This window comes from Camelus ferus, chromosome 1, assembly GCF_009834535.1.
Source record: "Camelus ferus isolate YT-003-E chromosome 1, BCGSAC_Cfer_1.0, whole genome shotgun sequence".
Taxonomy (NCBI): Eukaryota; Metazoa; Chordata; class Mammalia; order Artiodactyla; family Camelidae; genus Camelus; species Camelus ferus.
This window is the reverse complement of record NC_045696.1, coordinates 116451853-116467432: the sequence shown is the minus strand read 5'-3', so window position 1 is coordinate 116467432 and position 15580 is coordinate 116451853. Positions and strand designations below refer to the sequence as shown.

At 36.1% G+C, this 15580-nt stretch overlaps 1 protein-coding gene across 1 annotated transcript in view; it reads right to left on the bottom strand.

The window, feature by feature from the left end:
- The window catches only part of EFHB (EF-hand domain family member B), a 45075-nt gene that overhangs the window by 17683 nt on the left and 11812 nt on the right, over positions 1-15580 (bottom strand). The window contains 8 exon segments of the mRNA XM_032488724.1: positions 219-286; positions 891-974; positions 5495-5624; positions 6595-6705; positions 9144-9324; positions 10043-10111; positions 10113-10183; positions 10645-10711. Of these exon segments, the coding sequence (XP_032344615.1) occupies positions 219-286; positions 891-974; positions 5495-5624; positions 6595-6705; positions 9144-9324; positions 10043-10111; positions 10113-10183; positions 10645-10711 (781 nt within the window).

Here is a 15580-nt window from a genome sequence, read left to right as displayed (position 1 = left end):
CTACGCATAAGGAATTCATTACAAGGGCTTTAAACTGTACCTATCTCAAATGTAATGTGAACATTTTGTTTCCTTCTTGTGCTACAAATTGTTCTCATTACAATTAACGTAATATTTTAAGCCTTTAAAACTGGAAACTTTGAGAGGAGGAGATGGTGAACTCTGGGGGGATTTTGCTGTCGTCATTTGTTTTTTAAGAAGGAAGTTTGTACACTTACCATACTCGTCCGGATGGAGACAAGCCCCAAATGTGTGGTCTGGGGGAACGTTCATTGTTTCTGCAATGCTATCAAAGAAAACAAATCCCTTAGTGAAAATACCCACCACATGGCATCCCTGGAATTTAAAATATGTTTGCCACATGTTTTTAATAGGCTAAGTTTTCTCCTATAACCAAACTATGAAGATCAAACAGAAGTTCTCCAACAGAGCTTTTGTCTAATCTTCCATTTGTATTAGCAATAGCTGAATGGTTTTACTGGCTTTCAGTAGCCCAGACTGAAAACGAAAAAACAGAACATACTCAAAGCAGAATTATGCGAGTGTATATATATATATATATATAGAGAGAGAGAGAGAGAGAGAGAGAGGAGAGAGAGAGAGAGAGAGAGGAATGTAGCACAATAGGTTAAATTTCTGATAGCCCAGAAATAAAGCTTTCCACAAAATTCTTCCTCCCTCTTCTCCAAATGCCCTCTCCATCTGAGAGGACTCAGCACTTTCCTGGAACCCCAAGCTCTGTAGAAGTTAATCGAGTTCCCTGAGTGACACAAAAGGATGATTCTTATTGAGAAGGTAGAATCTAATAGAACACAAACCAAAATTCCACAAGAGTACTTTTTAAATTTGAGCCAAAAAAAGTATCAATTCTAAGTTAATTGTCGACTTACGGATCTAAAACTCTTCCAAGCTTATGTTGAAACTTTTCTTTGAAATCATCAACTTTCTTGGATATGATCTTAGCTCCTCTTTTCCTGTAAGATGAGAAAATTGTCAGGTATCTGTATTACCTAAAGTATTCTTGGCTACCTAATACACATATGTGAGGACTACCACTGTATCATTTGGGCCATCAAAAAATAATTCCAGTTTTGGGGGGAGGGTGTAGCTCAGGGGTAGAGTGCAGTGCTCAGTGTGCACAAGGTCCTGGGTTCAATCCCCAGTATCCCCTTTAAAAAATAATAGTAACAAGAATAAATAAATGAACATAATTATCCCCCCAAAAAATAGTAATAGTAATTCCAGTTTCAAAAGAAGCTATATGCTAAAAAGAAAGCTTTATGTGTTTAGTGTTAAGATAAGTTTATAATAGAGTGTAAAATTATGATTAAAGAATAAGACAAGCAGACAAAAATATTTTTGGGGAAATAAAACCGAAGTGTTAATATCATTCTTCTAAGTGTAACTCCTAAAATTGCTAGAAGAAAAGTAAGCATCAAATAAATAACCAAAGGATATGAACAAATAACTCACATCTAGTAAACAAATATATGGAGAAATTATAATACTTCTCAGTAATAAGAGAAACTTGAAATAAAAGAACACTTTTAAATGTAAAATAAAGTGCCACTTTTAACATAGTATGTAAGTAAAGAGAGGGAGAGAGACTAAGATTGGCAAAAAGTTTGGTAAAACACTTGTAGATTGCTAGTGCAATTGCTATAATCCCTTTGGAAATAATTTGGTAATATGATTCAGTGAGGATAAAAATCTTCATCCTCTCTTATGTACATCTGGAAACCAATCATAAGGAGATAATCCACATAATTAAAAGTGTGGAGAAGTTATATTCATAAAAATGCTTGTAGCCTCATTGACTATAATGGAAAAAAAAGCAAAGAATCTAAATGTTCAATCACGGAGGATGATTAAATTACATCACATTAACAGGAATACACTTTTTGCATTTTAAATGTTGGTTATTAAGAATAACACAGCAATATAAAATTATTTTATGTCAAGTGGAAAAGCAGGATATAAAATGAGGTTGCACTCTGATTAAAGCTATGCAGAAATCTACACAGGAAGCCACACTAGAAAGAAATAGATTAAAAAGATAATAATGGTTGAATGAAGGTGACAGGATTATGGGTGATTTTATTTTGCCAATTTTCTGTAATATAATTTCATTACTTCTATCACTGTGATTAAATGAGTGTAATTTCTTTTGAGAACTGTGGAATTATACCACCACTATTTAATAACATTAAAATTAATAAATTCTCTATTGTTTTGCTCAGACTAAAAACAATGAACATTAAATTCTTAAACTCCATTTGCTTTTAAAACTATTTCTTGTACTGTAGAATATGGAGCTGAATAAATTTCTGGAGAAGAGTGACACTCTGTGGAGAAACAAAAGATGAAATAAGTAATTCATCTCTTACTTCTTCGTTTACTTCCCCTTAGTTCAGAAAGGGGAAAATGAACAATATGGGTAAAGTCAGAATAAATCAATGGCAGTTTAAAGGCTGTAATTTGAACAAATGTAAGTGTAAGGATCCCAAATCATGGAGGCTACACTTTTCAGCCTAAAAGGGCTTGGATTATGTTTCTGGGAGAATCAGGAAGTATTTGTGAACAGCCATGTATGTCAGAATATCAATAACTGTAACATCAGTACACACCTCGCAGCATTCCCCAGCCAACTCAGAGTAAAGTCTTTTGCATGCCAGTGAATTTTTTCATTCACACACACACACACACACACACACACACACACACACACACACACACATATACACCGCCTACCGTTTCAAGATTCTAAATGATTCTTCAGACCAAAAGTCACAAACAGAATATAGATAGAGATAGTTTTATGGAAGAAATACATCCCTTCAAAGTTAAGAGTAAATGAAATAAAATGGTGCATGTCAAATTGAGAGGTAAATAAACACGCTTAGCTCCAAGTTTATAATAGAAATCACATTGAAGAATGAAATAGTAAGTTCTTTTTAAAATCCAGCAAACCAGGAGAATAATCTCTATTGTTTCAGCAGCAATTTTCCAACTAAGTTTTGAAATACAGAAAGTATGATCAAATAAAACATTGTTCCATCAATGATGTTTCCTTGGGGGTAGAGACAAATTGGAGGGAAATGTATCTTACATACTGCCTGCTTTTATAAATTCAGTGTGTTTTTCTATGACTACCCCAAGTCATTGATAAATATGTCCTTGTTCATGACCAAAGGCTCTGCTCTTAGGACTTTCTTAAGGACTACATTGTCATTGTGTTTATTTCGTATCTTTTATAAATTGATAGCAGGTTTATATTTCTAAGCTTTCAGAAATGGGTAAACCATATTTGTTATCTCCCTTTAAATATCAATTTCAACATTTTATTGAATTATAAATATCTACAGTCAAATATTTTAATTGTTTCTTCATGTTTTCCTTTACATATGGTTTAACCACTCTAATCATGATAAATTAATGAATATTTGTTTTATGAGCTCTTCTGTTACCCTAAAGAAAACTGGGTTTACTTTTACTTTTTAATATATAAACATTTTTTTATTGAGTTATAGTCATTTTATAATGTTGTGTCTGGGTTTACTTTTCATGTGGGTTTACTATAATATTTTAAGAATTTCACCTGTGTTTGTGTTTTACCATTATTGTTTTGAATAATTCAAGTATTAGAAACTCATATAATAAAGGAGTAGAAGGAGACTGGAAATCAATATTTGAGGCCTGTGATCACAGGGTCAAATGCCTATAAAGCTGATGTACTGGTTAGGGGCAGCCTCTGGAAACACACTGCCAGGTTGCATTCCTCCTCCAGTACTTCTTAGCTGCATGATCTTGGGCAGATGATTTAACTTCTCTTACCTCAGTTTCTTCATCTGTAAAATAGAAGGGATAAAAAGTATAGTACACCTACCCCGTCGAGTTGTTGGTAGGATGAAATCGATAATATATAAAGTACTTAGCACTTTGCCTCAGTAACCGGGAGGTGTGACCGCAGCGACCACACAGGCAAATGAGCAAAGCAGGCCAGGTGCCCGAGGGAACGCAAAGTCTGTGTGCACACAGGGGCCTGTGGAAACTTGGAGGGCCGGTATATCCTTTAAAGAGAGCAAAGGGCAAAAGTAATCCACTCCCACCACTGATGTATAGAAATGCAGGCCCGGTATATTCATTTCCTGTGGTTGCTAGAACAAATTACCACAAACATGTGGCTTGACGCAAGAGAAAGGTGAGTTCTCTCACAGTACTGGAGACCGAGTCTGAGATCAGGCTGCACTCCCCCCAGAGGCTCGGGGGGAGAATCTGTTCATTGCTTCTTCCAGCATCTGGAGGCTGTGGGCATCCTTTGGACTTCCTTGGCTTGATGCCACATCATCACAGTCTCCTCTGTCTTCATAGCGTCTTCTCTCCCGTATGTCTCTCTTCTGTCTCCAGTCTCCCTCTGCCTTTTCCTTATAAGGACACCTGTCACTGGACTCAGGGCCCACCCACATAACCCAGAGTGGTCTCTTCAGCTCAGAATCTTTAACTTAGTTGCATTTGCAAAGACCCTTTTCCCACATAAGATAACATTCATAGGTTCTGGGAATTAGAATATGGATAAATCTTTCAGGGCCACTGTTCAGTATTTTCAGTCTTCTGATTTTTTTAAGCATAGTAGGAAATACGGATTTTGTGAGTAATCTCCCAATATTTGTTGACTTAGATATAAAATATAAGACAAGAAGTGGAAAACTAAGAAATTTTATTTTAATTTCTTAAGAAAGTGGTCATATATAGAATGCAGGCATAAAGAGGTCACAGTTTGCAGAGTTAAGTCAGATACTCAGGCGCTCAAATCTCTATTAAACAGAGCTGAACGACAGATGACAGGTCAGTTACGTGGGACATGTTTGTAGAGATTTGAAAGCCCACCATCTTTAAGAAACATAACAGAGTTGATCCCATAGATTAAAAACGTTCGTGTATGTAGAAAACAAACTTGTGGTTACCAGGGGGAAAGAGGGGTGGAAAGGGATAAATTGGGAGTTCGAGATTTGCAGATACTACTATCTATAAATAGATAAACAAGTTTCTACTGTATATAGTACAGGGAACTCTAATCTCTATCTTGTAGTAACCTATAATGAAAAAGAATATGAAAAGGAATATATGTATGTGTATGCATGACTGAAACATTATGCTGTCCACCAAAGATTGACACATTGTCAACTGACTATACCTCAGGTAAAAAAAAGTCATGTGTGTCTTCAGACCTGCTGAAAAGGCATAAAGTAACTTTAGAATCACACATACACAATGTACACTCAAACACACACACACAAAACAGTATCATAGTTATCTTTGGGGGAACTAGATAGTTCGGAAGACATATCACTGTGCATCTTTTTCTGTTATTTTATGTTTGAACCACGTCAGTGCGTTACCTCTTCAAAAAATAAATTTAATAAATAAACTTTTCTTTAAGTCCATATGCCATATATCTAACACTTGTTCCAAGACACAATATACTTAAACTTACATTTGTAGTTCCTGAAGCCAATATAACGTTTTTGCCATGTTTCGTCCATCATTAAAATGTGGTGTTGGGACCCCATACAAGTTAAACCTATGAAAACTTGATGGGTTATACTTTCGGTTCTTTGCTTCTCCTGTGAAAAATAAAAGGGGAGGAGGGGAGACTTCTGACTTAAGCAACAGAACTAACCTTATCTTGCATGAAGCACGTTATGTTCTCATTGACAATGAAAATGAGAGTGAGACAAAGAATGAAATTGTAACAGCGCAGGAGACTGCAAGCATTTGGGCACAGACGACAGAGGCCTGCTCCCACGTGACGGGGGAGGACTGGTGGGACAAGAATTCCTTGTGTTAATATTTGGAAAGTGAATGGAAACATGATGTAGGAGAAAGATAAATATAAATGATGAAAGGATTTTACCTGGCATCAAGACGTCAGCAATTAAATTGTAGGCTACAGCACTTAGACATCCATTGCCTTTTAGTTATGCTACAGAATAATTCCAGCAATAGGCTACTTCAAGTCAAGGTCATGTAATAATAGTAATAACAGCTAATAGTTACTGAGCCCTTGCTATGTGCCAGGCATTATGCCAAGCATTTTTCAGGCACTCACTTAATCCTCACAGTATTATTATTCCTACTAAATAAATTAAAATGGATTGTGATAAGTAAAAAATTCAAAGTCTAAAAGATAATAAAGGGACAAGCTAGGACTTGAATCTGATTGGATTCAAAAATTTCTGCACTTGATCACTATCTAACATTCCTCCTATAAAGCACTTCGAATAATCCTGACATTTGAATAAGAGTGGTATTTTTTAAGCCTAAAGCCACTAAAACAAGATTAGACTAACATTTAATCTTTCTTAGCTGTTTTATCATTTTGGTGATACATATTTTTCTGCATTTAATGCACAAAATGCATAGGTGTATGTGTTCCCAGCTATCGGGACTAATAACCTATAAATAATATGTTATTTTTATTGATCACCTATATATGTCAGGCTTTTAACTTTAAGCCCATTATCTCCTCTGTTTGTCTTCACATTCCTGAGAGTCTCATGTGCTCAGGCCTGTTTCACACACGAGGACACTTACCTACATAATAATCATTGTGAGAAACAATATACAGGTCGTGTCCTTCCTGTCCTTCTTCAAATACTTCTTTATAGGATTTTGGTGGATTCACCACATCTTTAGCGGATAATCCTGAAGGAAGAATTAATGAAATCACTTTTAAGGTATTTTTCCTCGTATTTTTTTCTCTTTTTAAAAAATTTTATTTTTTATTGAAGTACAGTTAATTTACAATGTTAGTTTCAGGTGTACAGCAAAGCAATTCATTTATACATATACATACTTTTTTTTCAAATTCTTTTAAAACTTTTTTTAATTGAAGTATAGGCAGTTACAATGTGTCCATTTCTGGTATACAGCATAATGTTTCACTTATATGTATACAGACAGATATTCCTTTTCATATTCTTTTTCATTGTAGGTTACCCCAAGATATTGAATATAGTTCCCTGTGCTATATATGGTAGGTCCTTGTAGCTTATCTGTTTTATATATAGTAACATGTATCTGTTATAACAGATTATCTGTTTATAACATTTAAATCAACTAGAGCAAATGACAAACTAGGTATGCTGATTGCATAAGCTACATGGGCACAAAGCCAGCACAAAGATTTATCAAGAAAGACAGGAATAGCCCAGATGTTTGCTGTCTTAGGGACCCACACTCGAACAGGCTCACTCTCTAGAATTCTGAAGAATGTCAGAACTCTGTATCAGTTAACCACTTTAGTTGTCCTGAGCCATATTCCAAGCCCAATTTGGAATCTCTGGACAATTTTTATTTTAGTTTGCTACAGACTTCCCAAGATGCTCTAGGCAAATTTGAATCACAAATCAGTTTCAGAAACCCGGATGACCTGTTGGGAAAACTTCATGCAAATTTTACCAGCTGTAGACTGGAGCACACACCCTTAATCTGCTTTGATGTGAATATCCATCTTCAAAGTAACTGAAAGTGCCAGAGTAATCACTGAAATCAGGAAGAAATTCTTCTTCCTACTAGTCCCAAACCTGGAGCAGGTGGAACAGTTGCTCTCCCAGGACTGTGGTCCTGGGGATTTTATATCCAGTGAATTATTTTATTTTTATTGTTTTATGTAATGATTTTTAAATATAATTCCATTTACAATTTCAAGTCTTCTCTTTCAACCTAACGACATATATTAAGATGTTTTCTTTCTATTGACTTTCTCCCAAGAATTGGGGTCTGTAAACAAACATTTAAGAATACCAAAAGGTTTTGTGACTCAGAATAATCTGTAAATCAGTGCTTCTTTATGATACATGAACCATTACACCTGTTGATACACATATACACATAACATTTTGGAACATTCCTTCTATTGCATATTTAAATGAGGCACATCTAGACAGTACTTTCCATATTAAATGAACTAATCCCAGATAGCCATTATGATATAATCAGTGAAATACTGTAATGCCACGTCTGCTTAAATACAATTCTTAATCCCACTTAAAAGAAAAACAGATATTTTACCCATTCTAAAATACATTTTTCCTGTTCCAAAGTTTAACAAATGTTAACTTTAGATCTAATACAATAAAGTCGTACTGCAGATTTTTCATCCCAAGAGAAAGGCATCATTTATCTCCAGAATGTATGTCACTATGTTAAGGAAAATAATCTAATGGGCCTTTTGGTGGAAAAAAAAAAATAAATGATATAGTTCCTGGAACAGAGCCTTAATGGATGCAGAAAGACAAAGAGAGAAGTGAATTCCTCTGCAGAATGAAAAAGAAAAATGGAATTTTTTTTCTTTTAATCTGGAGGGAAGGATGAGGTACCTGAAGAGGCTAGGAGAACTGGGTAAACGTGAAAAAAAGGTGTCAAGGAGAGCACCCAACAACGTGGCAAGAGCTGCGTTCAGAAGAAATAATGACCTGTGACCAGTTCTATTCTAAGTCCTTTATTGAAAGATGTGCTCTGCTCCCTCTCAAAATGAAAGGGGGATCTGCCTGTTTGGTTAATATGCAGGTAGACATCACGGATCTGCATGAATGAGTACAGTATGCAGAATTTACCAAACTTATCTGTTTCGTGGTCTGTTGTATGAAACAGCAGGTTCACGAAGAGTTAACAGTTATGGGGGAGGGTAACAGCTCAGTGGTAGAGCACCTGCTTAGCATACACGAGGTCCTGGGTTCAATCCCCAGTACCTCCATTAAAAAAAAAAAAAGGGTTAAGACTTATGAACACATCAGAGGCATTGGTGTGTAATAAATCACACAAATAGATGGGGGGTGGTAGCGGGTAACAGCCCTCACAGTTGGCCCCAGTGTCCACTTCCCTGGGTCTTTTTCCTGCCTTTATACCACCTCTACTCTGCCCCATGAGTCACCTCTCCAAACCCTGACATTTCACTGCCTTGACACACGTAAACCCTAAGGCTTCTGGGTCTGAGAGTAACTTTCTTGCTCCGACCCCATCTTTCATTCTTGAATCATAATTTACACCTGCACTGAACACCATCCCAATAGGATATATAATCCTATTTTCTAAGAAAACTTCTTTCATCACCACCACCCCACCCCTTACTTTTTCACTACCTCTGACGACTGCTGTCCCAAACGTCGTATTGAGTGTATCCAGGCCTTTGGGTAATCCCGGCGTCTGATCGTGAGATTTTCCCAGCGGTGCTCGTCGACTGCTAAAATATACTGATTCCTTTTTATCTTTAATTTTCTGTTGAAATGTTGTAATTGGCTGTGGGTTTATCAATACCTTTGCCTAAAGAAATCATACAAAGCAAAGATGCCACAACAACAACAACAAAAAGGTAAAAATCTGAAAACTGAAACTCCAATCAATACCCGGGGAGAAGAGGACAGGATTGTGGGAAAACATTTCCTTAGCATTGCCTTTGCTTACCTTCAAATGAGCTGTCAGAAGTGGGACTATGCAGCTTAAACATGTTGAAACGTGGCTTTGCACTGGGGCTAAAAGGTTTATGAGGCCAGCTCGCTGGTTACTCAACTCAAATCTTCCAGAAAAGTGGGAATGACAAGCACAAGAATCCCATGATTCCCACAAGTGCCCTCCAGAGATGAAATCAGGTCTTCTGACCCTGGACTGTCCATTCAGTCACTGATTGAACACCGAGACCCTGCACGCATTCAGTGCATGTATAAGCATGCTCAGTGCCTCTAGGTAGCATCGCCCAGCCTTTGTCCGCACTGTCCTGTAACAAACCTTGACAGCATCTCTCGCTACTGTGAGAAAATGAAGTGCAACTCAGCTTTTATTATCTGAAGGGAGAATGTATAGTTTGTGGCTCAAACCATTGATTTTTCTACACTCTCTTGGCTGCCATTGCTTGGGGTTTTTTTTCACTGCCCAGGACTAAGAGTGGGAAAGAGATTGGGACCGATGATTTCACTAACACCTCGTTTTGCATTTTCACCTTAGTAAGTTATTAAGGTACAGGGAATAATAGAAAGGAAGTTACCGGTATTGAAATTTTAGATCTTATGCCGTGTGTCAAACAAGGTGCGATTTGAGGATCATTTGCTCTGCCTGTAAAATACTCTTTCGGCTCCAGCAGGTGGATATCTGAAGTTGAAAAATTTTTTTGCCTCAGGTGGGGTCACTGGCTACAAACAGTGAGACAAAAAAATAGGATTATCAAGTACAGTTGTTTCGATATTAGCAAGAATGATCTATACCAGTCAGTGAACACCTTTCTTTACATGAGTGTAGTAAGTACATGGGGAACCACAGTCCCAAATAATGAAACATCCTAAATTTTCTTTTGTAGTGAAAATAAACAACATATTTTAGAAGTTGTATTCAGAAAACAGTCAGTATCCAGGTTAGGAAGCATACCATAAATAACTTTCCTATCAAAAATAAATGGAATCTCCACTAATTTTAGTAGAGCTGGAGATTGTAAGCCTGGAATTTTCACTTTCTTGGACAAACTCAATAGAGGGCCTCAAAGTACAGTTTAAAAAAAAAAATCCAAATTGATCACATTAAATTTACACAGCTTTCACAAGAAATGTTGAAAATCATTTCTCTTATGTTCACACAGATGCATATTGAAAACACTCACCCTGGGAAGTTTTTCAGTCAAGCAGCTTGCAACTCTGTACCCAATCGGAAGAACTTTTCCTGCCTAAGGGAAAAATAAGCAATAATTGGTCATTGTCAGAGTAGAGGGGGAGAGTTTTGAAGAATGGAATGTATTTCAAATTTGGTCTATGATTCTGGTGCTACAAAGTTACTTTCAACTACTTAACACAATTAAGAAAAATAGTAAGCACAAATAGCAAATTGAAAGCAATCCTCATGTAGAATATAAACATTAGATGCTGCATATATTCAAATGCTTTTTTTTTTTACAGTGCATTCTCAGTGATCCATCCAATTACAGGACCTCTGTGACATGCTGAGGAATTCAACTTTCAGAAATAATCTTATCATCGTTCACAGGTTAATTATCGGCTGTCCTGTGATCATTAGTACAGTGAGAGTAGGCTGAAGTCAAGCTAAAGTTCTAGATAAAGTGTTAGATATTTCTGAGTGCGTGTGGGTGCATTTGCCTGGGGTTTACATTTCCACCAAGGCTCTTAACTTTTGGCACTTGCAAACGTCACCCCTGGCCAAGCTCCTTCCATAAATGGCCCAAATCTCACTTGGCTTTGTTCACTTGATTCTAACTTGAGTCTTATCTGTCCTTCCTTTGCCCAAGCAAAGATAATAACTCTTCATTCCCAGCAATGTACCTCTTAACTATTTCCCCTTATCATTTCAAGGCAGCTGATAGTTATTTCTGCAAAGCATAAGTTTCTCTTTAAAAACTGAAAGAAAGAAACTTCCTGTAAAGAGTGTTCGAGGTCTCTGGAGGGGGATGGGGCGGAATGGGTGAGGACAGAAAAAAGCAGAGAGGTTGAGTGAGAGTTGGGTGGATGGATGAATGTGTAGGTGGCAGCACGTGGGTGGACAGATTAGCTAAAAGGAGGGGTGGCTGGATGACAATATGGACAGATGGATATAGATGGGCAGATGAACTTCTTTATTACGTTAAATATCAAGTGCAGAATTCCTCTTAGAGGGAGAGCCATCAAGGATTATGCGAGTATCTTGATGATATCTCTGAGTATCAAAGAGGAAGCCCACAGACATGGTCAGACAGAGAGGTTAATTGCTTTGCTAAAAAAATGGGAGAAAATATAAACTATTGTTGGGATAGACTAAGGAAGGAAGAAGGGGAATGATAGATAGATTGAGAAAAGGTGTGAGAAGAGCAAGATCCAGTAACAATGTGAGAGGCCAGGAAGCCCAAGATGAGAAACTGGCCAGGGATGAGCAGCCCAGCCTTAATGCCAAATCTTGGGTAAATTCTACTTACATAGCTATGTGATAGAAGGAGAACCTGGTGTAAAGAAGGAAAGGGGCTGTATTCTAACTTGGGCTGAAGCAGGTCGGGAAAAAGGGAGGAGAAGTACAAATTTTTTTTGCATTCTTTTTTATTGAAGTATAGTCAGTTTACGATGTGTCAATTTTGCATGTACAGCATAATGTTTCAGTCATACATATAAGTACATATATTTGTTTTCATATTCTTTTTCATTATAGGTTACTACAAGATATTGAATATAGTTCCCTGTTCTATACAGTATAACCATGTTATCTGTTTTATATATGGCAGTTAGTATCTGCAAATCTCAAACTCCCAATTTATCCTTTCCCACCTCCTTTACCCCCTGGTAAGTTTGTTTTCTATGTCTGCAAGTCTGTTTCTGTTTTGTAAATAAGTTCATTTGTGTCTTTTTTTAGATTCCACATATAAGCAATATATGGCATTTTTCTTTTTCTTTCTGACTTATTTCACGTAGAATGACAATCTCCAGGTCCATCCATGTTGCTGCAAATAGCATTATTTTTCTTTTTTATGGCTGAGTAGTATTCCATTGTATATGTGTACCACATATTTTGTATCCATTCATCTGTAAATGGACATTTAAGTTGTTTCCATGTCTTGGTTATTGTAAATAGTGCTGCTATGAACATTGGGGTGCATGTGTCTGTTCAAATTAGAGTTCCTTCTGGATAGATACCCAGTAGTGGGCTTGCTGGATCATATGGTAAGTCTATTTTTAGTTTTTTAAGGAAGCTCCATACTGACCTTCATAGTGGCTGCACCAATTTACATTCCCACCAGTAGTGTAGGAGGGTTCCTTTTTCTCCACACCCTCTCCAGCATTTATTACTTGTAGACTTTTTAATGATAGCCATTCTGACTGGTGTGAGGTGATACTTCATTGTAGTTTTGATTTGCATTTCTCTAATAATTAGTGATGTTAAGCATCTTTTCATGTGCCTGCCTGTTGGCCATCTGGATGTCATCTGTGGGGAGATGTCTATTTAGGTCTTCTGCTCATTTTTTTATTGGGTTGTTTGTTCTTTGTTTATTTGTTTTGTTTGTTTTGATATTAGGCTGTGTGAGCTGTTTGTATATTTTGGAAATTAGTCCCTTGTTGGTCACATCATTTGCAAATATTTTCTCCCATTCTGTAGGTTGTCTTATCATTTTGTTAATGGTATCCTTGGCTGTGCAAAACCTTTTAAGTTTAATTAAGTCTCATTTATTTATTTTTGCTTTTATTTACATTACTCTGGGAGCTGGTTCAAAAAGATATTGCTGCAATTTATGTTGAAGAGTGTTCTGCCTATGTTTTCCTCTAGGATTTTTATAGTATCTGGTCTTACATTTAGGTCTTTATCCATTGTGAGTTTATTTTTGTATATGGAATTAGAGAATGTTCTAATTTCATTCTTTTACAGGTAGCTGTCGAGTTTTCCCAGCACCACATATTGAGAAGACTTTTTTCCATTGTATATTCTTGCCTCCTTTGTCATAGATTAATTGACTATAAGTGTGTAGATTTATTTCTGGACTTTCTATCCTGTTCCATTGATCTATGTGTCTATTTTTGTGCTGGTACCATACTGTTTTGATTACTGTAGCTTTGTAGTATAGTCTGAAGCCAGGGAGTGTGATTCTTCCAGTTCCATTCTTCTTTCTCAAAACTGTTTTGGCTATTCAGGGTCTTTTGTGTTTCCATACAAATTTTAACATTTTTTGTTCCAGTTCTGTGAAGAATGTAATTCATAATTTGATGGGGATTGCATTGAATCTATATATTGCCTTGGGTAGTATGGCCATTTTAATTATATTGATTCTTCCAATCCAAGAACACAATATATCTTTCCATCTATTTTGTGTCATCTTTCAATTTTTTCATCAGTGTCTTATTATAGTTTTTGGCATACAGGTCCTTTGTCTCCTTAGGTAGGTTTATTTCTAGGTTTTTTGTTTTTTTTTTTGATGCACTAGTAAATGGAATTGTTTCCTTAACTTCTTGTTCTGATATTTTGTTGTTAGTGTATAGAAATGCAACTGGTTTCCATGTATTAATTTGTATCCTGAAACTTTACCAAATTCATTAATGAGCTCTAATAGTTTTCTGGTAATGTCTTTAGGATTTTCTATGTATAGTATCATGTCATCTGTAAACAATGACAGGTTTTACTTCATGTTTTTCCCGTTTGGATTTTTTAAATTTCTTTTTCTTCTCTGATTGCTGTTGCTAGGACTTCCAAAACTATGTTGAATAAAAGTGGCGAGAGTGGGATTTCCTGTCTTGTTCCTGATCTTAGAGGAAATGCTTTCACCTTGTCAACACTGAGTATGATGTTAGCTGTGGGTTTGTCATATATGGCCTTTATTATGTTGAGGTATGTTCTGTCTTTGCCCACTTTCTGGAGAGGTTTTATCATAAATGGATGTTGAATTTTATCGAAAACTTTTTTATGGACCTATTGAGATGATCATATGGTTTTTATTTTTCATTTTATTAATGTGGTGTATCACACTGATTGATTTGCAGATATTGAAAAATCCTTGCATCCCTGGGATAACTCCCATTTGATCATAGTATATGATCCTTTTCATGTATTGTTGGATACAGTTTGCTAATATTTTGCTGAGGATTTTTCCATCTATGTTCATCAGTGATATTGGCCTGTAATTTTCTTTTTTTGTGATTTTTTTGTCTCATTTTGGTATCAGGCTGATGGTGGCATCATAGAATGAGTTTGGAAGTGTTCCTTCCTTTTTTGGAATAGTTTCAGAAGGATAGGTGCTAACTTTTCTCTAAATGTTTGGTAGAATTTGCCTGTGAAGCCATTTGGTCCTGGACTTTTGTTTGTTGTGATTTTTTAAGTTACTGATTTGATTTCTGTACTGGTAATTACAAGTGATTTTTTAATTCAGCTGGAAATGGTAAGAAATCTCAGAGATATCAGGGAACATAAAGTTTCTTTTGCTATTCATGTTATAGAATCTCCAGCCATTCTTTTATTTTAATTTTTTTTGAGTGTTTTTAAAATTAAGATGTAGTCAATTTACAATGTTGTGTTAGTTTCTGGTGTACAGCCTAGTGATTCAGTTATACATAAATAAATGTTCTTTTTCATTATAGGCTATTAAAAGTTATTAACTCTAGTTCCCTGTGCTATACAGTAGGACATTGTTGTTTATCTATTTTACACATAGTAGTTAGTATCTGTAAATCTTGAACCTCCAATTTATCCCTTCCTTCCCTCTTTCCCCTCTGGTACCATAAGTTTGTTTTGTATGTCTGTGAGTCTATTTGGTAAATAAGTTTATTTGTGTCTTTTTTTTTTTTTAAGATTCCACATATAAGTGATATCATATGGTATTTTTCTTTCTCTTTCTGGCTTACTTCACTTACTTCACTTACTTGGATGGACTGATGGACCAATCAGTCCATGGCCTGATAGATAACTTTACTTGTCCCTCATCTGCTTCCCTTCCACGTGTTTGACAGTGGGTACTCTAGGTTTCTACCATTGTAAACATTCTATTGGACAGAAATGCCCTTGGTATTCTTTACAGAGTTGCCCCCTGTAAAAGTAATTTGATTGCAAATTAGGGTCTGTAATCAGGTTTTGATGT